Raw genomic sequence first — 26,857 nt, 5'->3', positions numbered from 1 at the left:
ATAGGTCATAATTTTACAACTTGCAAGGCTTAAAAAGAGCCTGCACCCTTGGGATAGTTCAGAATAAATTCACAAATAAACATGAAGACGCGTCCTAGGCCGGGGGCGCGTCCTAGACCGGGGGCGCGTCCTAGGCCGGGGGCGCGTCCTGAGGCTTTTCCTGGTTGTCTGGTGGAGGAGGCTGAGTATTAAGTAGAGAAGGCGCAGGGACGCGTCATCCTCTTCCAGGCCAAGGATGATCCTCTTGTTTTTGATAGAATCTGCAGCCCTGATTCTGAAATCATTTACCCATTTCCGGGTGTCCTCATCAAATTTGGAAAAGGTGTATTCTGGGTCATTGGCTATGAATCCAGAACACCACTCTTCAAACCCGACTGCAAAACCATTTTGATACACTAATCTCTTCTCTTCTTTCCAGCCATGCAGTCTGTCATCATTCAGAGTGTCAAGCTCCAGCTGCATGGTGGAATTCAGAGTGATTACATCCTCCATAGACTTCTCCACAGAGGTGACATTACCTTCCAGCACCGCCTTGATCTCAGCATCTTTCTCCTGGATGAGCAAAGCAGTGTTCCTTTCCAGAAGTTTGATTTTGTCTTCAGCCTGGCTTTTAGCAGTATCAGTGACAGCAAGACGCGCCCTGAGCCTAGCGGCCATGTTGGCACTTTGCCTAGCATGCAAGTGGAGCTCGGCCGCGGCTCTCACCATGGCTTGCTCTGTTTGTTCCTTTGTCCTGAAAGTCCAACCTCGAACTTCATCTTCAGTGAATTCGCCAGCCGAGGACACGCCCAAATATCTGTGAATAAAGGATTGCTCATCTGGCATTGTCTTCTGACGCTTTATGGGCGCGTCCTCCTTAACAGGAATGTCCAACACCGTAGTGTCAATGATTTTTGGTGGAGGGGGAGGGGTAACAGCAGGCAAGGGGTCTTTGACCTTTGGATCAGGCTTAACAGGAGTTTGCTTCTTGGCTCTCAGCTTTTTGGTGGCCCCAATAGCAAATCCATTTGGAAGAGAAGTCATGTCTGTGACATAAACATGGAAAAACGATTAGCCGAGAAATATAGACGCGTCCTGATAGTAAGACGCGCCGAGAACAGAATTTATAGATTGTCAATACCTATACATGTGTCAAGTAAAATGCATGTAAAGACATGAAGAATGCATGTGTATATGATGAACAAGGTGACAATGACGCATCCTTACCATATGACGCGTCCTACCTAAGGACACATCAACTATGACATGGACTAGGAGGAAGATATAAGTGACATGCTAACGACATCAGTCACAAATATTACAGGAAGACACACCCTGATACTAAGGCGCGCCCAAAATAAAAACACGGATGTAAGAAACGTCTGTAAACCAGATTAAGTTAAAATTTATGTGTGTAAGAGAAAAGGTGAACATATTCATGACGCGTCGTAGATGCGTGACGCGTCCTATCCCTAATGGTCCTTACCTTGCTCTAAGTCCACTCGCCTACTGATGTCCAGTTGGACTATTTTTGTGGCGTTGAGTCTTCTAGCCTTCTCGGAAGCAGCGAGGACGGGTTTCCCGTTATAAAAATCTCGAAACTTGCAAAGAGAGCCTACTCGTGGGGACAAAGCCCCTATTTTCTTCAAGTTTTCCTCAGTAATCATATCCTTGAGGTTGAAATGCTTTTCAGCATATTTCAGCACCTTCTTTGCTTTCTTTTTTCTTTTTCCTGTTAGCTCTTTTTGGGTTCTTTTGTCTAAAGAAGAGATGAGGATGTCAAAATCAGAGTAAGAAAAAAAAATAAAAAAAATTATAAGAAGTAAAACGCGTCCTAAAGTGAGGACGCGTCATGTTGATGTTTCTTACTTGGTTCTAGATTGAAGCGTACGCGGGCCCTCTTCACATCGTAAATGTAGAAAAACGGTTCCTTCCAGTCCCGTTCATGGCTGATTTTCCTTCATTAAACCCTTTGTTATTTAACCATTTGTTGACAACCAAGAAATGGTACACTGGGATGGACTTCCTGATGCTGAAGAAATAGCTGAACTCTTTCATAGAGGGCGCACCCAACTCCAAGTTGTGGTACATGATGTATAAGGCCCAGGACAGTTTATATGAGTTGGGAGAGAGTTGGACAGGGGCTACATCATACCATATTAGGATTTTCTTGATGTATGGGTGTAAGGGTGCGCCCACACTTAAAAAGATGAGCTTTGGAGTTAGGACCATCCTGGGAATCCTCAGATTTTCCACATTAAAGATATGGGGCCTCATCATCCTGAGAGGACGCGCCCAGATTCCCTCCATGTTATAATACTTCATCGTCCAGCCAATCTCCAAATCTGTTGCAGTAGATTTCATGCCAACACAGGCTAATTTGTTTTCCCTTTTCCTCCAAACATTCTTCTCTGTCTCAGGGAGGTCTTCTAGCTCTTTCCAATCGAAATCGAGCTCTACATCGCTTGGCTCTCATTGCCTCAAGGGGATACGGATTGTTGAGGGGAGATGGGGTACTTGTCAGGCTGAGGGATTCTCTTCCCAAATCCGCCCTCGCTGTGAGGAGAGGGCGCGCCCTCAACAGGAGACGCGACCCTGGCTGGAGATGCTGCTTGAGCGGGAGACGCGTCCTCATCAGAAACAATCACGCGTGAGGGCTGTTGGCTGGTTGTGGGGATAATTTCTTCATCAGACCAATCTTCGATGGCTGACCTAGTATTAAGAATTGGAGTTCTTTTTCATTTTAATCCTTTATTTTTCATTCTAGAGCTTATGGGGACATGATCCATAGAATCGGAACTGGAATCTGACATTATTGAGGTTTTTGATTTGAGGAGTTCAAAGACGCGTGTTTCTGCTCCAAGAAAGGAATTTGTCCTATGAAGTTCAGGGAGCTCAGGTGTGAAAGAAATAGAAGGTGAGGAATAAATCACAAGGCGTTTGTTGAGAACCTTGAACGGGTGGAAAGGAGGAGATGAAGATGCGTCCTCCAGCTGAAACAAGAAGGAAGAAAATTTTGAGGACGCGTCCATGTTTGCAAAAGAAAAAATAATAATAGTAATAAAGAAAGTGAAAAGAAGGAATTCAATAGGAAGGCGCGTCATAAGAGTGTGACGTGTCCTGGTATGGTCGCGTATCCTTAATCTATGCGATAGACAAGCACTAAGACGCGCCCTACATGGTAGACGCGTCCTAAACTAGCAAAAATGCAGTGGAATTCTAATCGGCTATAATTAATTTGGGGGAAATTCATTTAAACCCTAAAAACATTTAGTTCAAGATCAAAGAGGCAAAATATGGCCTATTTACGGATAGATACACATATACATACAATGAAAAGAGAGGAAGAACAGTTCATGGGTAAATGAAGTATACGAACGGTTTTTTGCCTATTACGGACGATTTGTTCGATGAAATTAAGAAACAATGAAAGATTCACGTACCTTGTGAGTTGGGGATTCGATTAAGCTGAGAAAATCAAGAAATGGCCGGATAAATCGCCGGATTTCTGAACTTTAAGACTCCTGCTTGAAAGGGTGGCGATGGCGGTTGTTGAGAGAAAGTAAAGTGTTGATGGGGGTTGTGTTTTAGGATATTTATAGAGAGAAGGATGTTGACGTGTACATCAGCTGTCACGCAACGGTAGATATTGAATGTCTAAAGGTTTGACGCGTTCTGGAAACTGGACGCGTCCTCATGTATTACAAATAGGTCAATCCAAATTTTGCTTATGGTTTTAAGTAAAATTCCAATTTTATTTTCAACTGCAAATGGAATTTGGGGGGTAGTTGTTATACCCAAAATTTGGCATTTGATTGACGTGGGTTAAACACGGATTAATTACGGTCAAACTCAGTATTGCGTTGTAGAAGGTGAGGACGCGTCAAGACATACAGGACGCGCCCAATTTTGAGGGTGTGTTTTGTGAGGATGGCTTTATGATAAGAAAGCTTGAAGGTACATGATTAGGGCAGAACGCGCCCAGGCATTGTGGACGCGTCCACCATGGTGAAAGTATCTGGCAATTGTGGTCTTCTGGCAATGGAAGCTGGAGGACGCGTCCTGTCACTGTGAAATGCTGTGAGAGGCGGTTGTTGAGGAAACAATACATGCTTCATAAAGGTGAGGACGCGCCCAGGGTCTTAGGACGCGTCCTGTGTTTGGTCAATACACTCTCAATAGTGACATCAGGACAAAAGTACATGGAAATGAGCAATGGATGGCTATCTTTACTAACGTATTTGTTGCAGGTACTCTTTGAAGAATTCCCTCCTTGAGACGGTCAAGGAGGGGGATGTCCGTGAAAAGCTTGAAGGCCTCCAGGGGTATGCCTGATGATTGAAGGCCTCCTCCTGTATTCAACGAGTGTCCTCGTTGGGGATGCGGGGTTAACTTTGGTGTGTGCTTTGGGAGCTCTGTTCTTGTATTCAACGGGTGTCCTCGTTGGAGAACTTTTGAGTCATCCTTCACTTTGCACCCAAGAGCTTGGGATCACCTGTCCTGTTATCTGGTGGGTTATCCTCATTCGGGGGACAGAGATGCGTCTGGCACTTGGGGTGAACCGTGGCTATACTTGTGTTCGTAAATCAAGGGAGATAGGTGTAGCGGAATGTTATCCTTGCGTAGGGAGATGCACTATCCGTGAAGTCCTACGATTACGGACGAGCCTTGGGCTTTCGCGGTTGGGCCTCATTGTTGGACATTCCTAAAGCTAGCGGAAGATGGATTCTGGATGGGTTTCTACCGGGCCTAGGAATAAGAAGTCTAAGCCTATTAGATTTCTTGTTTCACAAAAACTACGTCAGGCTTGATCCCTACATAAAGGGTACGTAGGCACATTGAGAGGGGTAAGAAGTTGAGAGCTGATAACAGAGCCACCACTTACTCTGATCAATCTCAGCCCAAAACAACCACAAACCACCATACACTGCTTGATTTTTCGGCGAAGAACCACCGTCATAGATCTTAATTCCGGCGAGAAACCTCAATCTTTGTTGTTACCAGATTCCTCCATCAACAATATCATGTAATTTACTTGAGAACAACCTTAGGTCCAGTTTTCTTTTATATGAATTATATATCAAAATTGAAACGAATTGTAGTAAAAGAAAAGTAAAATTCAGTATTGAATATACATTTCTTCGTATCATTTTCATTGTTAAGAAATTGAAAGGGACGGAAACATAACATAAATCATGATCATACAGGTATAGAAGAAAACCATGGACTGTTGCATGTATCAAGACTCAAAATGATGGCTGAAACAGGAGGAGAGTCCTCAATCCAAATGATCTAAATTATGTCATTGACTTCTACTACACCAGTTGTATACAATTATGTATTCATCAGCTTGTCATTTTATACAATTATTATCAATAAATTATTACCGTGTGTCATTGACAAATTTTTAAATCTATTTTTGGGATCTTTGTAATTCCTCGTAAAAAAGTGATACTTCATTCGTCCCATCCAATTGTATACTGTTTTTCAATGTTCGACACGTATTTTAAGTTGAATATAAAGTATATTTTTACGATTTATTTTTTATTTTTTATATTAAATTTTAAATATCAAATTTTTATTCAAAAAGAAAAAAAAATCAAAACTATTTACGAAATTATATCTTTAACGTTAAAATATGTGTTGAATCTAGTCCCCAGTATATACTATGTAGAGGGAGAAAGACAGTATTATTAATATTTGAGTCCCCAATAATTCATAATTCGTCACAACTGGTTAATTTAATTTCGCTAGAAATGAATGGCATTAGCTAAATGCAAGTTGCAAAAACAAACTTGATCAGAACAGCAACTTGCAATAAAAATAGAAATAAACACATAGGATAGGACTCACCTCCTCTGTAACTAAAGACGTTCATTTTAGTCAACTCCTTCCGTGTCGAAGATAGGTACAGTTAAACATTGATAAACAAATACATTTACGATTAAATAAATTTGTTTATTTGAGCGCGATGAGATAAGTCAGGTAGTTAAGGGCTTATTTGTTGTCGTCGATTCGATTCTCGCTCACCTCCGAAATTTGTGGGGATATATACTCAATTATAAGACATATAAGTCAAATTAGTCAAAAGGATAAATAAATAACCTTGTCAAATAAAAGACCATTAGAGCATCTCCAACCACATAGCACCTTTACCTAAAAATCTAGCTAAAAATCATTAATACATATTATAAATAAAAAATATAGAGATTATGTAAAAAAAATCATCTTCAATGGTGCATTCCCCTTATCTATAAATATAGTCAACCTCTTGATTTTGACTATATTTGTTGAACCACTACAGACCTGTAAGAAATCTGTAAAAAAAAAAACTAATCACTTATTACCATATTGAAGTAATGTATTCTATTTATAACAACATAAAATTTTAATAACATGCTATTTTTAAAATATAGCTAACCAATATAGGCAATACCATCGAAACACAATACCTTACAGGTTCAACAAATTTTACATATTATTCTACATATCCAATTTAGCCAACCAATTATAACTAACACTATTGGAGATGCTCTTGAGCATCTCCAACCACATAGAATCTTTAGCTAAAAATCTAGCTAAAAATCATTAATACATACTATAAATAAAAAATATAGAAATTATGTAAAAAAAAATCATCTACACTGTTACATTCCCCTTATTTATAAATATAGCCGACCACTTGGTGTTGGCTATATTTGTTGAACCACTAGAGACCAGTAAGAAATCTGTAAAAAAAATTATTCATTTATTAACATATTGAAATAATATATTCTATTTATAACAACATAAAATTTTATTAACATACTATTTTTAAAATATAACTAACCAATATAGCCAATACTTGGTTCAACAAATTTTACAATTTATCCTACAAGTCGAATTTAGCCAACCAATTATAGCAAATGACATTATAGATGCTCTTAGTGGTATAAAATTAGTTTTCAAATGATTACCAAATGACGTGATATTTTTATTACCTAATTGTAAATGGACCTCCCCTATTGACACAATAATATAAATTAAATTATTTTATACTGTCAACATTATTTTATAATAATATTTTATAATTTTTTTAACTCTAATATTACTCTTTTTAAATTAGCTCAGTAATGTAACACTATGTTTAAATAAAGTTTAATCATAAATTGTGACATTCCCACAATTTTACTTAATCTGTACAATTTGCAGTTTTAAAAAGTGAACAAGGTAGGAGATAAAAGAGGAAAAAATACCCAAAACACACCACTTTTCAGTCTCTAGTGCCCGAAATGCATGTATACGCGAGGTTTCGTCTTAAATGCCCACGAATTATGCATGTTTAACATGTGTATTTAGTTTTTTAGAATTTGTAAAGAACACGCATGTTAAGCATGCGTGTTTCTTTTTGAATTTAATAAGAATACGCATTTTCGTGATGCGTATTTGCTAAAAGTAAAAAAATGACACATGTTCTACATGTGTGTTCTTTACAATTTTTTTAAAAGTGGGATTCGCACACGGAGAATGCGTATTCATTGGGTATTTTGGGCAGACATCCCGCCAATCAACATTTTGGACAAATCTGCGTAAATGGTGGTTATCTTAATTTTTCACCAATAAAAGATCAATGATAATTTTAATATTTTATTTTAAAAAGTGATGAGATAGGGATGATTATTAATTTTATTTCAGTTAATTTCTATATATTATTTTTCTCGTAATATTATTTTTCAATATTTTACATGTTATGTGCATATATATTTATATAATAATTATTTTCAAATGCTAATGTATAAGATATATACTTTTAAAATTCGTTAATAGATATGCATCAAGAAATTAAAACATGACAAATGTCGGGTTAGGTCATTTAAAAAAAATCATAATAGATGTGACTTCTTCCAATCCAAGCGGGGATATTTTAGGTTTTTTGTTGTTGCTAAATATTGAAGTGAATGTTTGTTACTCCTCGGTCCCTAAAAACGTTTCCTATTTGTGTGTGACACATTTGCCAATACATACTTTTGATTGTTAATATCTTTAAATTCGTATTAGTATTAAATATAAAAGTTTCACTGTATTAAAGTACTGATAAATACGAATCCAACGAGATCACTCATGACTATGTTTGATATTATAGATTAGACGTAAATTAGTAGTCAATCGCTTACCGTGAACAGTACCGAAAGTTAAAAGAGGAAGAACAAAATGATACGGAGGGAGTAGTAATTTGAATTAACAAATGATTAACGACTAACTAAGATGACGATGACTTTTCAGTTTTCACATAAGCCGGCGGCTTATTCATTTCCTACCAACTAAACTAAAAGAAATGTCATACATAAATCTTTTGACCAAATCTTAAACAAAACCCAAACACATTAAATAATTTAAGGAACCTTTTGCTTCATTTAATGCTTCTGGACCGTGTATCATTTGCATACCTCTCCCTTTACTAATATTCAAAAAACACGGATTTCGTTTCCATTTTTTGACGGTTTTTCTCTCCCGCCTCTCTCTGTCACATTCTCTCTCTCTCGCACATCTCTCTCTCTATCTATCTCTCCCTCTCTCTTTCTCTCTCGCTCTCCCTCTCCCTCCCTCTCTCTCCCTCCCCCCTCTCTCTCCCTCCCCCCCCCCTCTCTCTCTCTCTCCCCCCCCTCTCTCTCTCTCTCTCCCTCCCCCCCTCTCTCTCTCTCCCTCTCTCCCTCTCTCTCCCTCTCTCAACTACCATTCCCTTCCCTACAACATCCCTTGTTAGTCTCTCCCCCCCCTCTTTCTATCTCTCTCTCTATCTATCCATCTCTCCCTTTCTCTTTCTATATCTCTCTGTCTGTCTCTCTCTCTCTCTCTACCAACTACCATTCCCTTCCCTACAACATCCCTTGTTACATATGTTCTTTGTTTGTTTATACTAGATATTACTTACCATCTCATTTTCAAGTTTGTTGTTTTGCTATCCATTTACCCACACTAAACTTTTCTCTGTATCATGTGTGTTTGCTCATCTCCATACTAACTTAAATCCTCAAGAACACATACTAAGTGTACAAAGTTTCAAACCAATGGAGTCTTTTAACAACATATATGTTCTACTTTTGTTTAATTTCATGTTTCTTGGTTGCTTTAGATCTGATGCTCAACTCTTGCCTGAAGATGAAGGTACTATATCTACTGTTCTTCAACTTTTTACTTTTAAATGGTTTTTAAAAAAAATAATTTTATTAACCTTTTGTTTTTCTACTAATATGTGGTGATGTTGTGTTAACTGTAAATGTGTTTTCTGAATCTGGGTTAGTTCTTTTACTTGGTCTTTGAAATTATCTTGATTTTTGTTGGTTTTGGTGCTTTGCTCATATAATTTGTTCACTTGTTGAAACTTTGGCTTAAAGGTACTTTCATAATTTATTAAAAATGATATTTGACCTTTCATGAATCATAAATCTTGATTAGTAACATGCCTTGTCTTTAGGCTTTAAATGTCTTATTTTTTTTTTTGCATTATACACAGTCCATTAAAGTAACTGTCTTATCTCCAATGTTGCTCGGACTCTTCTTTTACTTCCGAGTACCCGTGTCGGACACGACTCGGAGTTGGACACTTAATATAGGCCAAAAACATGTATATTTTTCAAGATGTTGCCAAGTCCGATACTTGGAACACGTATCCATGTCGGACACTTTTAGCCGAGTCTGAGTAACATAGCTTATCTCCTTAAGACATGAATCAACTGTGAAATGTAGTAAATCCAGTGTACTTATATTTTTATCAGTAGATGGATGTATTTCTACATACCTGTATTGCCAAGTGATGTCGAAATTCTGCAAAGTTTATTAGATAGCCATAGAGATTGAAAGGGATGGTTATCGTGCTGTAAATATTAATTTTTTAGCTATTGTCATGCATATTGTTTGTATTAATATGGGATTGTTTTATGATTAGGTTTGATTACATGTTCCTGAATTATCTTTGTTGAATTATCTTCGTGAAACAGTTCAAACTCTTAAGACGATATCTGCGAGACTGGGTAACACATATTGGACCCTCAGCCAAAGTTCCTGCACTAGTCCTGGAGATTTCAATAAGACACTTGGTAACAAGATCCTTAGCAACGTCATTTGTGACTGCTCGTTTAACGGGAGCACTGTTTGCCATGTTACCGAAATGTATGATCCTGTTCTACTAACTCTAAACTTTCAACTCCCCATTGTTGATATGTTAAAAAACATAACAAAGGACCTGTAATGTTTTTTCTTGTTGCTCTTGCACTGTGGAACATTTTAAATCATGCTTCGTAACAGATAATGTTAATTTTTTTACAATCTAAAATTATATTGGCAAACTACCATAAAAAATTTCACTCAAGCTCATGTTTTTTTGGGGCTACTTGGTGCTAGTACCTAGAGCTGATCACATGCTGAAGTGTGGCTTAATTGTGTTTGGATTTCTTTTAGTTTCAGTTCTTAGCTTCTTTTATCTGTACAATTTTCATTTAATTAATTATTAATAATTAATCTTTTGAACATTTTATGCATTGTTTAGTAACTTAATTTATTATCACTTTACTGGTAATATTTCTTTGGTAAATATATTTTGAACTTGATTTCTGACATTAATCCTCCAAATATCCCCATATCACCTTATTCTAAATCTATAAAAATCAAATCTACACTTATTTATCTGATCCTGTAATCCTTTTAACTCTTAAATTTAAGAGGGGGAGAGGGAGGGAGAGGGGGGGAAGAGAGAGAGGGGGGGAGAGGGAGGGAGGAAGGGAGAGGGAGGGGGAGAGGGAGGGAGAGGGAGGGAGAGGGAGGGAGAGAGAGAGAGAATCATCCGCTCACTTAAAATATTAAAGAAAGGTGTTTCTAGTTTTCTTTTTAAGTTTCAATTGATAGAAGCTGCAAATTTACTCCAGCTTCCGAGCTTAAATCCAGTTTTCTCCTCTCCATTTGGAACAGGGTTTTTTTCACTTAATTTTAAGAATACGTTTTTACTAGGAAAGTTTGCATCTTCCAACGCACCTGCTTCCTGGTAGCAAAAGTCAAAAAAAGTTGCATTGACTGTTTAGTTTGCATAGTGAATGCAGTATTTCTGAAACCAAAAAAGATCATCTTGCTATGGTTAATAACATGTCATATACCAGTTAAACAAAACAAATGTGATTCAAATTAAATTTGAGACTTCTCTGTGCTATATTTTTAATGCAATACTAACCTCATATAATTAGATAACTGGCTATTGCTTGCGCATTTAGGACTTAGTCGAAATATTCAGTATTTCTTCATTCTAAGGTTTACTTTGTGCATATTTGCAGTGAGATGAAGGGTTTAAATCTTACCGGAGAATTACCTGTTGAATTTGTAAGCCTGCCTAATTTAATCAAAATGTAAGTATCTGTCTTTTGGCTTGCTGATATAATTTGGATGCTCATATGCCATATGAGTGATTGCCATCCTTTACATAGTATTTTCCTTGAACCTGTTTGGTCAAACCTCAAGTTAGGTGTGTTTTTTTTGCTAAATAAGTTAGGTGTTTTTTTGCTAAATACAAGTTAAGTATTTACGGATTAAATTGCGAGTATGCTGAAATATTTATTCACCAGCTCTGATTTAAGAAATTTTATGTAAAAGAATTAGGTTCTTGGAGCATTCTTCAGTCTTATGCATTGTTGTATATTAACTTTGCCAAGATTCTTTTAATTAAGCTCAACTTTTCTGGTTCCTTTAACATTAATTTGAAATTGAAGCATAACATTGACCTAACAGAAACTTTTGTGTTTATTATACAGAGAATTGTCCCGTAACAATATCAACGGAACCATTCCCAAGGCTTTTGGTCGGCTGCGCGTCAACTTTCTGTACGATTTTGTTTTGAAACTTGCTTATTTCACGAGGGCCTTTCTGTGTGGCGATAGTACTATAATAAACATATATTTATTTTTAAGGGCCTCTGTGTGTGGCTATAGTAGAACAATGAAGTCGTCTTTTATTTTAGTTTTCCAAGCATGAACTGCTAGAGCAGTTGGTAAATTACCACTCTTCTTTCTGCAGATCCCTTCTAGGAAATCGTGTCGGTGGCTTGATTCCACCAGAAATAGCCAATATTTCTACACTTGAGGAACTGTGAGTAAACAATATGATCTGTACATAATTGGATTCCTTAGTAAAAACCGTTTTTTGACTTAATCTGGACTGAATTTCCAGGGTGTTGGATGATAATGAACTTGAAGGGCCTCTTCCTGAAAAACTTGGAAGCTTAAGTGGCTTGAGGAGACTGTAAGACTTCTAATCTAAATATCCATCGATCTTTGGCTAGTAATTGATCCAAATCACTAAACCATTTGAAAATTTGCATATCTATTTATTTTTAATAGATATTTATATTTAATTAAATGTCTAAATATTGTGAATTTGAGGCGCACTAATAGAAAACTTTTGGCCTTTAGATTCTATTTTCCTTCTATGATTCACATTGTATTATAGTGTAGTGCTCAACCTAAATCTGTGAATTGTGGGAATGGCAAAAACTAAAGATATATTGGCTGCTAGTAGTTTCATTTCACGATTTGTGTTATCAATGTAAGATTCAGTTTAATGTTTTTTAAGCAAAGATTATAGTGAGAGAAATCACAAACTCTTTAATTTATTGGCGGAATCTCGGAATGTGTGTATTTATTTTTTATCAAGTGGCTTCATTCTTCCAATTCCACTTGTTTTTCAATCTTTTCTGTCTTGGTTCTGTAGGAGCAAATCAGGAAGATTGAGAAATAGAACGATCTGATTTGATTCGTTCTCAATAGCCTAGGAGTTATACTTTTAGCATTCCAATATTGTTGGATTTTTCTGTTCTGTTTTTCATATGTTTAAGCTTAATATGCTTTTACTCAAAAGGAAAACGTACCTTGAACATCTCGCATCATTATATAACATTGTAATAGTTATTTATATATTGACGGGATTTATGCTAACAATTTGCACAGCTTGCTATCAGCAAATAATTTTAATGGAACTATACCAGAGACTTATGGCAACTTGAAGAATCTATCAGATTTGTAAGTACAACTCAATCTGTACTTCATATCTAAACTTGGCAGATTGTCTGAAAATTATATACTGCTTACAGCAGGATAGACGGGAGTGGATTATCAGGTAGGATACCAAATTTTATTGGAAACTGGACAAATATCACGAGACTGTGAGTACTTTTTGTCGATTATTCTTCAGTTTGTTTCTATTAGGTTACTTGTTAAAAATTTAAGAAAACCATGCTTCCATGTACCTTGCACTAAATTTCCAGTAATATGTTGTAGGGACTTGCAGGGCACAGGAATGACAGGTCCCATTCCTTTGAGCATCTCCAGTATGAAAAACCTGAAAGAACTGTAAGAAAAGACAAGTACCTAGCCATGCTTAACAACTTACAATCTGTTGTTTTAATAAATTTTCTGTTCACACTTTTCAGAATAGTTGCTTAAATTCTTGCTTTCTGTTGGCAGGAGGATATCTGATTTGAGTGGTGCAGACTCAACCTTCCCTGATTTAGAAGACATGAAAAGCATGGAATATCTGTGAGTTAATTGTATAATAAATTTTTTATGTCCCATGAAAACGTGTCCCCTTTATTTATGACTCGTACAATCTTTTTTTAATGGTGCAGGGTATTGAGAAATTGCTTGATCACGGGTACAATTCCAGGATACCTAGGAGAAGGATTTACTAAACTTAAAAACCTGTAAGCTAGTCTTGTTTTTGCTCAATAAGTCTAATCATTTTGTGTTCTTCTATCTAATGATAGTTTTTAGATATATTGTTCCCCAAAATGTGTTTTGTATGTGTGTGGATTACAAAGCACTCTTTACCTATTCTAAAATAAATTAATTATTACGTAGACCTCTTTTTGGTAAGTATCGCAATTTCCTATTTAAATACATGTAAAATACTTCAAGCTTTCTGTTAAAAATTAATTAACTTGTTCCGTGCATGCATTTAGAAAATAATTCTGTAAAATACAAGGTTCTTTGGATTGTTTATTGGAGTTAAACAAATTCTATATTTTATGTGTTCGTAGAATAAAAATGTAGAAAATAATCATATTAAAGCTGTTCTCATTCTCCTGATGTGTTTGTCAATTGGTGAATTTTATCAACAACAACTAAATTTCTTAGTCATGTCAGGGGACTGATTTTCAGTTAGATATATTTTATTTTATTATTGAAGTCCTATGATAATAGCATTACATGCTTGTATACTAAATAGTGTCTATTATGCTGCTGCGGTTGCTGAAAGAAACCTGTAGAAACATTTATGCTTGTGGAAAGATATCGCATTTCCATTTTTATTATGTGGTTGAGTTTAACAATTTTCTTATTTTGCAGAGATCTGAGCTTCAATAAATTGAATGGCCAAATCCCAGATTCACTGGAACCCTTGAACTTGAATATGAATTTTTTGTACGTGACCTATAATCAAATACGTGAACCTTTTAATTCCATAAAATTATTAATTTAAATGGCAAACTGGCAACTGACTCGGGCTTGTGTAATTTTTAGTTTCTTTCTCAAATTTCTATCTATCTATTTAATGTAATATGCTTAATACTCACAAGTCTGATACTATTTTGTATGTGACTGTAGGTTTCTGAATAATAATTCGTTAACGGGAGATGTACCGCGTTGGATTTCTAGCAGCAAAGAAAATTTGTTAGTTCTTTACCTAGCTTTTGGTTCAATATATTTGTACTCAGCTATAAGTGAAGCCGTATACATGGTTAAGTCTTTATTAATTTCATTTTAAACTTTATTTACAAATTTCATAACCATTTTTGCTTGCAGTGATGTATCCTATAACAATTTTACACGTACAGATCAGTATAGCTGTCAGCCGTCTAATGTGTAAAATTCTTTTCCATTTGTATTTTCTGTTAATAGAAATATCCGTGTTGCTTAGAATGCCTTCTGTATTTATTACAGGAACCTAGTTTCCAGCCATTTATCTTCAACAAGCACTTCGTAAGTTCCTACAGACACGTCATCTACTAGTTTTTCAAAGCATTCAGTGATCTAACTTGTGTCGTCTACTAGTTTTCTAGAAGCATTAAGTGAACTGATTCTAATTATTATTGTAGAGTTGCTTGGTGCTTAAAAAAAGACCTCCCTTGCTCCCGAAATCCTCAGTGTAAGTGCAAAACCTATCTGAATCTCTATTTATGATGCAGAAGTAATTTAAGAGTCAAACTTGCCTCCATATTGTATTAGTATGTAAAAAGCTTTTGTCAAATCCGCAGATTACTCACTGTTTATCAACTGTGGAGGAACGAAAACGGAATGGGAAGGAAATGAGTACGAGGAAGACTCGGTTGGACAAGGTCCATCATACTTTTCTGCTTACTCTTCAGAAAAATGGGCATATAGTAGTACAGGACTGTTTCTGAACAATGACAAAGCTAGCTTTGTTGCAATAAACAATAATAAAACCGGAGCAGACATATATAAAACTGCCCGCCTCGCTCCTTCTTCACTTAGATATTACGGTCTTTGCTTGCGAAAAGGTAGTTATAAAGTTCGCCTCCACTTTGCTGAAATACAGTTCTCTAATGACAACACATTTAGCAGCAGCGGGAGGCGCATTTTCGATGTATATATCCAAGTAAGTAGGAGGTTAAATATGTCAGCACAGTGCAATGATTGAAATCTTGGATTAACACGTCTAGTTATTAAGTTTTGGCGGGATAACATATTCTTTTTAGCTTTAAAAATAGGGTTGTAGTAGCTATTAATCCGAGCTTAAATTTCTTCTTTATAAAGGGAAAAGTTGTTCAGAAGAACTTTAACATTGCTGAGAATGCCACGGGATTCGGTTTGCCAGTTATCTTGGAATATGATGTTACTGTCGATGATGGTACTTTGGAGATCCACCTGTATTGGGCAGGAAAGGGGACTACTGCAATTCCTGACAGAGGTGTGTATGGACCACTTATATCCGCAATCGCTGTAACACCAAGTAAGTAATCCCAAAACTTGAGCACTGGACTTAGATTCACACCACCTATCCTGAGTTATCATATTCTTCTTGTAGACTTTCATGTTGACACTGGCGGTTTATCTACTGGAACTATAGTCGGCATCGTGGTTGGTTCAATTTCGGGCGTCTCCTTGATTTTATTAGTACTTTGGAAAAAAGGTTTCCTAGGAGGAAAATATATTGAAGATAAAGGTGAGAGATCCATTACATAAGTTTTTATTTTTTGAAAGAATCCATTACATAAGTTAATACAAGTTGTCAAGTAGGTTTATGCAACCTAACTTTCCTTTGCCCAGAAAAGAGTCAGATATGGATTCTTTTACATACTGTATAGTATATGACACGCACTTCAGTGTATAGAGTTGAAATAACATAGAGGATTACCAATTACCAAAGATATATTGAAATTGCAACACTACATTTTAAATTTGTATCTCCATGGTAAACTGACTGGATTTTGGAAACTATTACATTTTTTATTCATTTGCTAAATTTTTAAATTTTTAAATTATTTTAAATTATATATTTTCCATGGAAAAGCAAATTTAAGCTTTAAAATTCCATTGGTGGTGCGATGCAGGTGGCATAGACTTGTACTTACGGCACCAAATGCTGCACATTAAAAATGCACTTTTAGGGTTCTGGTTGTAAATACCTAAAAGAGTGACTAATAGAAGTAGCTAAAATCATATGCGGTGAAAAGAAATTTGTCTAAGATCACCTGATTTTGTATCACCACTAAAATAAGTGAATGAACATGCCTGCAATTACATGCAGAACATATTCATTCAGAATTTAACCACAGTTCAGCATTGTGTTCCAATGTTCTGCAATTCGGGGTGTGGATGCAAATAAACTTATGCAGCTAGGTTCAAATATTGCCCTAAAATTTTCATACTACTTATGCATCCTTATTTTGCAAAAATAATGGGAATTATGATGCATCTAAAGTATTTCTGATGACCTGATCTATATCCTTGTTACAGAACTCCGAGGAGCTATAGAATTACAAACTGGTTACTTTAGCTTAAGACAAATCAAAGCTGCCACCAACAACTTTGATCCTGCAAATAAGATTGGTGAAGGAGGATTTGGGCCAGTTTACAAGGTATTTTATGCACATTTGTTTCTAAAGTTTATAGCATTGCAACATAGGCCTTCAAGAAACTTGCTACCTTGGATCTACAATCCTAGCCATGCGTCCACATGCAAACAGGAATACAATTGTATCGTTATGCATATTCAAGTCATGTGTTGCTGTCAGATGCATTATGTCAGTTTTCACATTCTCTCTTAGGGTTCTCCGCAACACATTCTTCCAATATAGAACATTACAAATATCAGGCTTGCTTAATTTATGTTTGTAACCTCCAAGGTGAATAACTTTTTAATTTATTGGCTTCGTGTAGGGCGTCCTACCAGATGACGCAGTAATAGCTGTGAAGCAGCTATCCTCCAAATCAAAACAGGGAAACCGTGAATTTGTAAATGAAATAGGCATGATATCTGCTTTGCAACATCCAAACCTTGTGAAGTTATTTGGATGTTGTATCGAAGGAAACCAATTGTTGCTAATATACGAGTACTTGGAAAATAATAGTCTTGCTAGAGCACTTTTTGGTAGGAACTTCACTTCATGTTTTACATTGTTTTTTTCCATAGTGGAGGATTTGTAGTTTCCATCTATTTCTCTAATTTGGCTCTTCAATTTTTATAGGTCGTGACGATCAGCGTCTTAACCTGGATTGGCCAACTAGAAAGAAAATCTTTTTGCAGATAGCAAGAGGCTTAGCTTATCTTCATGAGGAATCAAGGTTGAAAATTGTACACAGGGACATCAAGGCTACTAATGTATTGCTTGATAAAGATCTTAATGCAAAGATATCCGACTTTGGTTTGGCTAAGCTTGATGAAGAAGAAAACACCCATATCAGCACACGAATTGCTGGAACAATGTGAGCATATGATTTTCATAGTATTTTGGGTACTTCGGAACTTATCTTCAGTATTAGAAACAGCCTAGTGTTAAAAGCAGTTACATTCCAATTTTCTAAAATAGATATAATAAAATTATTAAACACAACACTAATGTTTATATATGTAAACAAGACAATATTACGTGCGGCATGTTTTTGTGTTTCCATGGACCAATTATCTCAATATTGGTTTCTTAGTTATGCATCAATAGAAAGAAAAGGTATCAATTATAGTACCTTTTTATCCGCGATAACTACTTATTTAGATATAAATTTGTTTTTGATTCCAAAGTTAAGTTTCCTTCTCGGATATTGTATTGTCACCACACTTACCGCTATAGATTCTGCACTTCTTCTTCTCAGAGGGTATATGGCTCCAGAATATGCAATGAGGGGTTACCTGACTGACAAAGCAGATGTGTATAGCTTCGGGATTGTTGCACTGGAGATTGTTAGTGGGAAAAGCAATACTAATTACAGACCAAAAGAGGAGTTTGTTTATCTTCTTGATTGGGTAAGCATCACGCCTTCTTGGGCACTTCTTGATTGTTAGTATATGATTTTTTGTTAGAGGAATGTCATCACAATAAACATTCGTTTGCAGCTGAAAGATTTTGAGTGATCATTTTGATCTTTCAATTTTTGTAAATTTGCAAGTATAAATAGTTTTCGTTTTGGTTTCTTCATAGGCATATGTACTTCAAGAGCAAGGAAATCTTTTGGATCTCGTAGACCCGATTCTTGGCACAAACTTCTCCAAAGACGAGGCACTAAGGATGTTAAACATGGCGCTGTTATGCACGAATCCATCTCCCACCCTTAGGCCACCAATGTCTACAGTGGTGAGCATGATTGAGGGGAAAAAGAAAGTTGAAGCACCAACAGTCAGTCGAACCACGACAGATGAGGATATGAGGTTTAAAGCGTTTGAAAAGCTTTCGCATGACAGCCAGTCACACACATTCTCTCAGGAAAGTCGAGCAGAAAGGAGCATGTCAATGGATGGTCCATGGATTGATACTTCAATGTCATTCCAGAGCAAGGATACTGATGTCCACAATTCTAATTCAACAAGCAAGCTTCTGCCGGATTTGTATGACGTCAATATAGAGTGATTTCTCACTCCATCTGGCTATATAATTCATGTAGTGTGTAGTGAATTTCTTGCTCAATTATCAAGTATATTATTTATATATGTACATATCATGAGGTGACTAGTGACTGGCAATACTTTCACAAATTTTGTTCCATTCCTCGTGTAAATAGACATATCTTTTGATTATGTAGTTGGATTTACAATTCTTTTGTCTATGTACAAGCTATGATTTCAATTTAGTACTCCCTACGCTAAAAACTAAAAACGTTTACTATTTGTGTTGGACACGTTTGTCAATTACTTTTTTTTTAACAATATAATATTTTTAATTTCGTATTAATATTAAATATAAAAATTTCATTATATTAAAATACTCATAAGTACGAATCCAACAAAGTCAGTCAATCGCTTACGCTTACGATGAATAGTGCCAAAAGAGGGAGGGAGTAATCTTTTAAACACATTGATCACTGAGTAATCTTTTAAACACATTGATCACTTATACTGAAATATATATACTAAGAGCAACCCTATTATACTAAGAGCAACTCTATTATAGTGCAAACCAAACAAATAAAAAGTGAGATTTGCTGCAAAATTACATTTGGTGTAATTTTTGTACCAAATTTTATACAAAATAGACATTTAGTATTAAGTACAGTTTAAATAAACTTGATTAATATGTTGGAGTTCTAAGCATTATTCATACTTGGAATTGAACGACAAGTACAACGATATGTAGCACATGCCTCAAGCCATTTTTGTACTGCAGCAAATAACTGTGACAAATTTTGAACTGAGATTTGGGGTGGGGTGTGCCAGGCCCGAGCAATAGTGCAACACTTGGGCGACACATGAAGACCCCAATAGCAAGCTATTGTGATGGACCTTCCCCCTTAAAAAATTAATTTAATATCGTGTGGACCGATGGCCCACATATCAGATATTAAACTGATAAGAACAGATACTACACTTGATCTTAGCCAAAAGGCCGAGAAAGGTATGAATTAAACTGTTGCGTGACTATTGGTTTTAAACAATTAGCTCCTGTTCCGGAAGCTTAAGGTTCTCGATGTGGTACTGAACATTGCCCTCGACCTCGAGATCAAAACTCTTATATTAACGTTTGTAAGTGACCTCAAAACCTTTTTTAAAAATTTTAGTAAGACATAATAGGTAGTCCTATTTACAATAATGTTAATTTTTATTGCTCTACATTCCAATTACTGATTCTACAAATCCGGCTTAATTATTGTGTTAAGAGTCCAACTATATTTTGCTTATAAACACCACGAAAAACAACGGCCTTCACGACCTAAGTTGGTGGCCTTCACGACCTAAGTTGGTGGCACTTTAAAAACTCCTGTGATTTCGATAAATGCTCACCCCCATGGTTGGCCAGCTTAAAGACATTAATCATGCTTTAGTATATTGTCATCAAATTCGACCGAACATTGAATGACAAGAAAATGATAGGCTCTTTTGATTAAAAACTAGCATGCGTAGGAATTCTAATGTGAGTTTATATGTAACTAGGAAAACAGTCTTAAAAAGTATTCTACATTCTCCACCAAAAATCCCTATAATCATAAGCTTCATCAAATTGGTTTAGAGACCTGCACATTTCACTTTGGTCCTTGGCTCAAAATGCCACCATCACAAGTTTATATCTTATTTGGATTTGTCCAACGACATTGGAGATGGGTGGAGAAGGCCCTTGCCTGAGTAGTGGTCCGAGTCTAGTCCTGCTGTTCTCGCGTTTGGGGGTAAGATATATTTTTTTCACAGCAATGTTTTGATCATGTCTCGAATAAATGAGAGACCTTGCTTCCACCATCCAGTGTGGCCTTTTTCAACTCACATTATATGCTACATCTGCTGTAGCTGTCTCTCAGAATAACTGGATCCTGGTCTACTCCGTGATCATTCAATCTGTGTCGCATACTATCCAGCCAATAACCAGTGGGAGCTAGTTCTCAAACCTTTCTATCTTTGCGGATTCTGGCAGGTTGGTTTATAGATTCATGGTAAACTGTTGCTGCAGATTCTGTGAAATTTGGAGAGACAAAAAAAAAAGAAGAAAAAGATTTATCACCTTCTAGCTTTGCAGGTTGGTTTATAGAATGTAAGCATACTTGTTGGTGCAGATTCTGTGAAACTTGGATGGTTTGATTTGCAAAAAAAATTTGGACCATTTCTCGATTTGTGCGTGTCATCCTTGCGCAGGGGCCATGCTAATCTTCTCTGTATCGTTCCAATTTTATCGGATGTCCCCGAAGGGACAGTAAAAGATACTAGTGTCCAGCTATATGAAGACTATATATTATATAATATTAAGCGATGTGGGAAATTTTAGACTGACTCAAATTCTTGAACCAATAAATTACATTTCACAGTAAACCTCATAGCTCTCAAACTTTAGGCACTGTTCTGAATTCTTTCCCATTACTGTGTTTAAAGAACTCTTGTTTTGTTTTTGATTCACTTTCATTAAATGATTCATCTCTTTAATTTCTTTTGACACTATCTAAGTTTAAACTGATTTGCTGCACAAATTAGATACAATATCTTGTTACCTCTACACAAAATTAAGAACTCGATTGGCGGGGGCTGCGCGAACGCAAGCCACCCCTGTCACAAATTATGATGTAGACTCCACCACTTGGGTAGATCTTAGGCAAGCGCCCCTCCTGAGTGCAATGGAGGTCACTAACCTAGGCCATGAACCTTATTGATCGTCCATTGACCCCATCCAGGTAAGTAATTTGATTGTTTGCAAGCACGTCGATATTAATACTTAGTTTCTAGTGTTTGAATAAGTAAGGTTTCGATGTGGGATACTTTGTAAAGTGCCAAGTAAAGTTGATAACTTGAAAAACTTGCACCTAAGAGAACCTTCATTGTGAAACAACCCTGAGAGGAGTTGGTGTGAAAGGTTGTTGAACAACCCATAGATTACATAGGCCTTTATTATGAGTATTTTTTCTTTGCCCTCTTCAAATTTTTTAACATATTTTAATATGAATTATTTTATACATTCTTATCAGGATCAATTCCTCTCATTATTACTCCCTTACATTCTTATCCAGATCAATTCCTCTCATTATTATTCTGTGTTTTTTTAATTTGTCGATTTGACTTTTTCCATGTGTTTTTTTAATTTGTCGATTTGACTTTTTCCCTCAGTTTTTTTATTTGTCGATTTGACTTTTACACGCATTTCAATGTGTTTTGACCGGCTAGTTATAATTATGATTTCAAATTATATTTTTTGTGAATTAAAATATAAGTTGTCTATTTTTATTTACAAAAAAAAAATTACAAATGATTTATTTGTCGATTTAACTTTTACACGCATTTCAATGTGTTTTGACCGGCTAGTTAGAAGTATGATTTCAAATTATATTTTTTGTGAATTAAAATATAAGTTGTCTATTTTATTTACAAAAGGAAAATTTTACAAATGATAATTCTAATTAGCCGGTCAAATCACATTGAAATCTGTGCAAAAGTCAAACCGACAAATAAAAGAAAACAGAGGGAGTAATAAGAAAAACTTTTGAAACACAACAATACCAAAAGTACCAAATTATAGTACTCACTTCAATAATTTCACGTAGGTTTGTTTCGTGCAAACACATAATTATACAAAAAAAAAATTAATATAACGCCAACAAACAATTTGAAACCCAACAAACACCAATTAATTTTCAAAATTCTCCGGAAACACAAGTGTCGGCCTTTAGCCATAAAAATATTATTGATCTAAATGATGATTGTGAAGAAAACGAAGATGTACGAGAAAATACCGGCCAGTGGAAGTGGGTTGAAGATAAACTACTAATAAGTGCATGGTTGAATGTGTCAATTGATCCACTAGTCGTACTGGTCAAAAGGACGAAGCATTTTGGAATCGAATTCAACAATATTGTGAAGATGAATCTCCCGGCGTCATTAAGAGAGGGGTTATGGCAATTAAAAAAAGGTGACAACGAATAAATGAAGGTGCTCAGAAATTTGGAGCAGCTTATGACGAGGCTCAACGAACAGCCGGATGGATAATTTAATTGAGAAAGCTCGTGATTATCATTTAACTAATTTCAATAAGAAGTATAACTTTGAGCTTCATTGACGTGAGCTTCGTAGACATCCCTAAGTGGAGACCTACTCAAACTAGTGCAAGTTCTAAGAGAACTAAAGTAAGTAGTTCTGGCTAAATACAACTAAAATGAATGATGCTCAGCGAATGGCTCATGCTAAACTGCTTGAAAAAATTATGGCAAGAAACTAGCTGGTGTTTATCTTTTCTTGTTGTAAACTAACCGTTAGAATATAGTGTTTGTTTTTTCTTGTTTGTAAACTAGCCGTTTGAATCTAGTGTTTATTTTTATTTGTTCATATACTAGCCGTTAGAATATATTCTTTTTTTACCTTCTATATAAACTAGTTCTGTTAGTTCTTTCAATTCACATCAAACACTAACATGAATCAAACACCCACATTAGAATTTTTTGCTAAGGAATTCACTGAAGAATTCATTGAAGAGTTCCGCGATGACACTAAACACAATCGTCGACTCGAGCTTTTTAAAAAAATAAATGGACAAAGCTCAACAACATCCACGCCTCGTCAAAGTATTTATAGAAATCGTGAAGCAGGTCATCAACGTCTAGTGAATGATTATTTTTCTCTGAATCCTGTATATCCAGAAAATATATTCCGACGAAGATTTCGTATGGGAAGACATGCCTTTCTTCGTATTGTGGATGTTGTTTCAAATTTCGATCCATACTTTCAACAGAGGATTGATGTTGTGGGAAGAAAAGGTTTATCACCTTTAAAAAAATGTACAGCGGCAATGCGTATGTTGGCATATGGTGTCTCTGCAAATGCTGTTGATGATTATGTTCGTATTGGAGAGAATACTGCAGTTGAATGCTTGAAAAAATTTGTCTCCGCTGTATATGCGATATTTGAGGGTGAATACTTACAAAAACCGAACTCAAATGATATGTAACGTCTATTACAAATGGGTGAAGCTCGTGGCTTTTCTGGTATGATGGGAAGTATTGATTGCATGCACTGGCAATGGAAAAATTGTCTAAAAGTATGGAAGAGAATGTTCATGAGTGGTCACAAAGGAGTTGCAACAATTATACTATAAGCAGTTGCTTCATCTGATCTATGGATATGGCATGCATTCTTTGGAGTTGTTGGATCAAATAATGACATAAATGTCTTAGACCGGTCTCCAGTATTTGATGATGTACTACAAGGTCGTGCTCCAGAGGTAAATTATACTGTCAATGGAAATAATTATAATATGTGATATTACTTAACATATGAAATTTATCCTGAATGGGCAACATTCGTTAAAACGATATCTCGTCCACATAGTGAGGAAAAAAAATTATTTGCAAAATATCAAGAAAGCCAACGAAAAGACGTTGAACAAGCGTTTGGTGTGTTACAGTCCCGTTTCGCAATCGTACGTGGTCCGACACGCTTTTAGGATAGAGCAGATCTTGGGAGAATGATGAGAGTATGCATCATAATACATAATATGATTGTTGAAGATGAGAGAAACACATATGCTACTCAATTGGTCCATTACCAACCTATGATGATACAACAAATGTCTTACCGGAACCAAATTTAGGGGAATAACCTTTTGTCCTGTATGAAACATATGTTCAAAATAGTATGCAGATGCGTGATAGACAGATACATCGTCAACTGAAAAATGACTTGACTGAGCTTATCTCGCAGTTTCATTATAATCGTTAATTTTTTTTAATTGTAACGTTTAAATTTAATGTATTCTTTTATTTCATGTTTTTAATAATATGATATGTTTTAATTACGTTTTTATCTTATTTAATTAACATATTTAAAATTTTAATCACTTTTATTTGATTATTATAATTTTAAAATTATTATATATTTTAAAATTTAAACTAATACAATTGACTAATTGAATAAATAAATCTATTAATCAAGTTACAATCGACTATAAAATATTATAATTTTTTTTTGAAAAGTGTGAGAACCGACCCCACTAGAGATATATAATTTACATTCTTTTTTGGACTTATATTTACATGGGACCACTAAATTTTAAAACGTCCATTACCGCTGCGGGTGCTTTAAAGGCACGAGTACACCACAACAGTTTTATATGATATGCTACTAAATTAAATACAAGTACAGCATGAATTTGTGGACAACGATAGGGGTGTACGCGGTTCAGATCAGATCGGTTTTGGGGTAAAAGTCGAACCAAACCGCGAAGAGTGGTTTTAGAAAATTGTCATCCGCAACCGCATTTGTGGTTGCGGTTAACCGCGTCAACTGCGGTTGCAAATTTGCGGTTATTGCGGATCGGTTTGCGGTTCAACCACTTATTTTAAAATAGTTAATAATTTGTAAAAAAAATATTCGGAATATTGATAAATTCAAGTTTAAGTTACGTGATAAATTTACATTCAAAAATAAAATACAAACTAATGTTATGTCTGGAGCAAGAATATTAAAAACATACAAAAATATGGAGGCGGGCGCAAAAAAAAAAGAAAAGCATAAAAAAATGTACACGTTGATTATATTTTCCATTTGTTTGGTTATATATCTTATAATGATTGTGAATCCTATGAACGAAATCTTAACATTAACTTAAGATTAGTTGATAAATGTGTATACTTATTAATTTATATGATATCAACTACATTTTGGGAAATATATTTTATTATAAATATATGTTACGAGTTGCGGTTGCGGTTGCGATTTTGCGATTTCAAGAATTTAAAACCGCATTCAAACCGCGAATGAGCGGTTTTTAAAATTTAAATCCACAATCAACCCTCATTTCGTGATTATTCGCAAATACAATTCGGTTGTGAGCGGTTTAGCGGTTGGATGCGGTTGGATGCGGTTGAGCGGTTTATCTGTACACCACTGCTCCGCGGGGAAAGTAGAGGGAACATTCTGCCTTTTTTACAATTTTTTATCACATAAAACTAACATTAGTCAAGTATATAACCTTTGTTTATATTTGTGCATTGACCGGTTCAAACTTCTCCGTACGGAGGGAGTAATAATTGTTACTCAAGACGGATGGCTAGACTGTCCGCACATGCTCAGAGTATCAAGTCCTCGTTGTTTATTTTTCCCCTCCCATAATACAAATCTCTTTTAATGTAGGTAAATAAAAATATAATAAAATAATTCAACTCTCGTTAATTGTTAAATATTTTTTTTTTAAAAAATAGTTTTAAAGTAATTTTAACAGATTACAAAAAAAAATTAAAAATAAACATATATTATGAAAAAACGTTCTCGTAAAAATACTATTACAGTACTCATTTAATTCCCACGTTGCTATATACAACATTACATACTAGCTGTAGTATTTTGTTATGTTAGCTCTCGTTAAAAAAACAATCTAAATAATGCAGTGTTATTGGAGTTTGGCTTTTGTAATACAGAAAAGTTGAGTATCGTTTTCTAGGATTTTGGACCTGTTTGGCGTGTTCTGATTAAGCTACTTATTAATTTATAAGCCCGTAAGTATTTATCGACGACAGTTTATCTATCCAATTTATAAGTCAAATTTACAACTTATAAGCTGATAAGTTGAATGTTAGCAGTGACGTACTTTTGCTCAACTTATTTACATTTTACGATTTTTTTATTAACTTTAGCTTTAAAATATATGTTTGTAAATATTATTCAAATTTAAAATTCATGAATTAATATATGAAATACCCAACTACCAGTGAAGTATCTTATACAAATTGGGATA

At 35.4% G+C, this 26,857-nt stretch overlaps 2 protein-coding genes and 3 non-coding genes across 5 annotated transcripts; 2 read left to right on the top strand and 3 right to left on the bottom strand.

Annotated features, from left to right (window-relative positions):
* The first annotated feature begins 8,645 nt into the window (after window positions 1-8,645).
* On the top strand, window positions 8,646-19,259 carry LOC141696648 (putative LRR receptor-like serine/threonine-protein kinase At1g53440). Its single transcript, XM_074500766.1, has 24 exons — window positions 8,646-9,123; window positions 9,957-10,128; window positions 11,280-11,351; window positions 11,754-11,822; window positions 12,016-12,087; window positions 12,169-12,240; window positions 12,945-13,016; window positions 13,088-13,159; window positions 13,275-13,346; window positions 13,461-13,532; window positions 13,622-13,696; window positions 14,340-14,414; window positions 14,598-14,663; window positions 14,796-14,855; window positions 14,934-14,972; window positions 15,089-15,138; window positions 15,248-15,609; window positions 15,768-15,963; window positions 16,039-16,176; window positions 16,971-17,092; window positions 17,394-17,604; window positions 17,702-17,939; window positions 18,324-18,474; window positions 18,650-19,259. Exons 1-24 carry the CDS (start codon window positions 9,027-9,029, stop codon window positions 19,073-19,075), a joined length of 3,051 nt encoding a protein of 1,016 aa, XP_074356867.1. The 5' UTR covers window positions 8,646-9,026; the 3' UTR covers window positions 19,076-19,259.
* A 605-nt stretch (window positions 19,260-19,864) lies between these two features.
* LOC141699266 (U2 spliceosomal RNA) lies at window positions 19,865-20,060 on the bottom strand. Its single transcript, XR_012565741.1, has one exon. It is a non-coding gene; the product is annotated as a U2 spliceosomal RNA (small nuclear RNA).
* A 1,176-nt stretch (window positions 20,061-21,236) lies between these two features.
* On the bottom strand, window positions 21,237-21,339 carry LOC141698860 (U6 spliceosomal RNA). The gene has a single exon (XR_012565359.1). It is a non-coding gene; the product is annotated as a U6 spliceosomal RNA (small nuclear RNA).
* A 320-nt stretch (window positions 21,340-21,659) lies between these two features.
* On the bottom strand, window positions 21,660-21,820 carry LOC141698763 (U1 spliceosomal RNA). Its single transcript, XR_012565266.1, has one exon. It is a non-coding gene; the product is annotated as a U1 spliceosomal RNA (small nuclear RNA).
* A 1,719-nt stretch (window positions 21,821-23,539) lies between these two features.
* LOC141695274 (uncharacterized) lies at window positions 23,540-25,359 on the top strand. Its single transcript, XM_074499533.1, has 3 exons — window positions 23,540-24,035; window positions 24,225-24,346; window positions 25,267-25,359. The coding sequence occupies exons 1-3, from the start codon at window positions 23,540-23,542 to the stop codon at window positions 25,357-25,359; spliced, it is 711 nt and encodes a 236-aa protein (XP_074355634.1).
* Window positions 25,360-26,857: the final 1,498 nt, after the last annotated feature.

This window comes from Apium graveolens, chromosome 11 (genome assembly GCF_009905375.1).
Source record: "Apium graveolens cultivar Ventura chromosome 11, ASM990537v1, whole genome shotgun sequence".
NCBI lineage: Eukaryota > Viridiplantae > Streptophyta > Magnoliopsida > Apiales > Apiaceae > Apium > Apium graveolens.
Note: the sequence above shows the minus strand (reverse complement) of the source record. Positions and strands in the feature narration are given on the sequence as shown.

What these genes read in the sequence shown, in the direction of transcription:
- LOC141696648 (XM_074500766.1), top strand. Translation starts at nt 9,027, where the DNA reads ATGGAGTCTTTTAACAACATATATGTTCTACTTTTGTTTAATTTCATG. An exon ending in ATGAAAAACCTGAAAGAACT is followed by an intron (nt 13,347 to 13,460) that starts GTAAGAAAAGAC and finishes TTCTGTTGGCAG; the next exon opens with GAGGATATCTGATTTGAGTG. An exon ending in TTGCTCCCGAAATCCTCAGT is followed by an intron (nt 15,139 to 15,247) that starts GTAAGTGCAAAA and finishes TCAAATCCGCAG; the next exon opens with ATTACTCACTGTTTATCAAC.
- LOC141695274 (XM_074499533.1), top strand. Translation starts at nt 23,540, where the DNA reads ATGAATCAAACACCCACATTAGAATTTTTTGCTAAGGAATTCACTGAA. An exon ending in TGTATATGCGATATTTGAGG is followed by an intron (nt 24,036 to 24,224) that starts GTGAATACTTAC and finishes TACTATAAGCAG; the next exon opens with TTGCTTCATCTGATCTATGG. An exon ending in TACAAGGTCGTGCTCCAGAG is followed by an intron (nt 24,347 to 25,266) that starts GTAAATTATACT and finishes ATACAAGTACAG; the next exon opens with CATGAATTTGTGGACAACGA.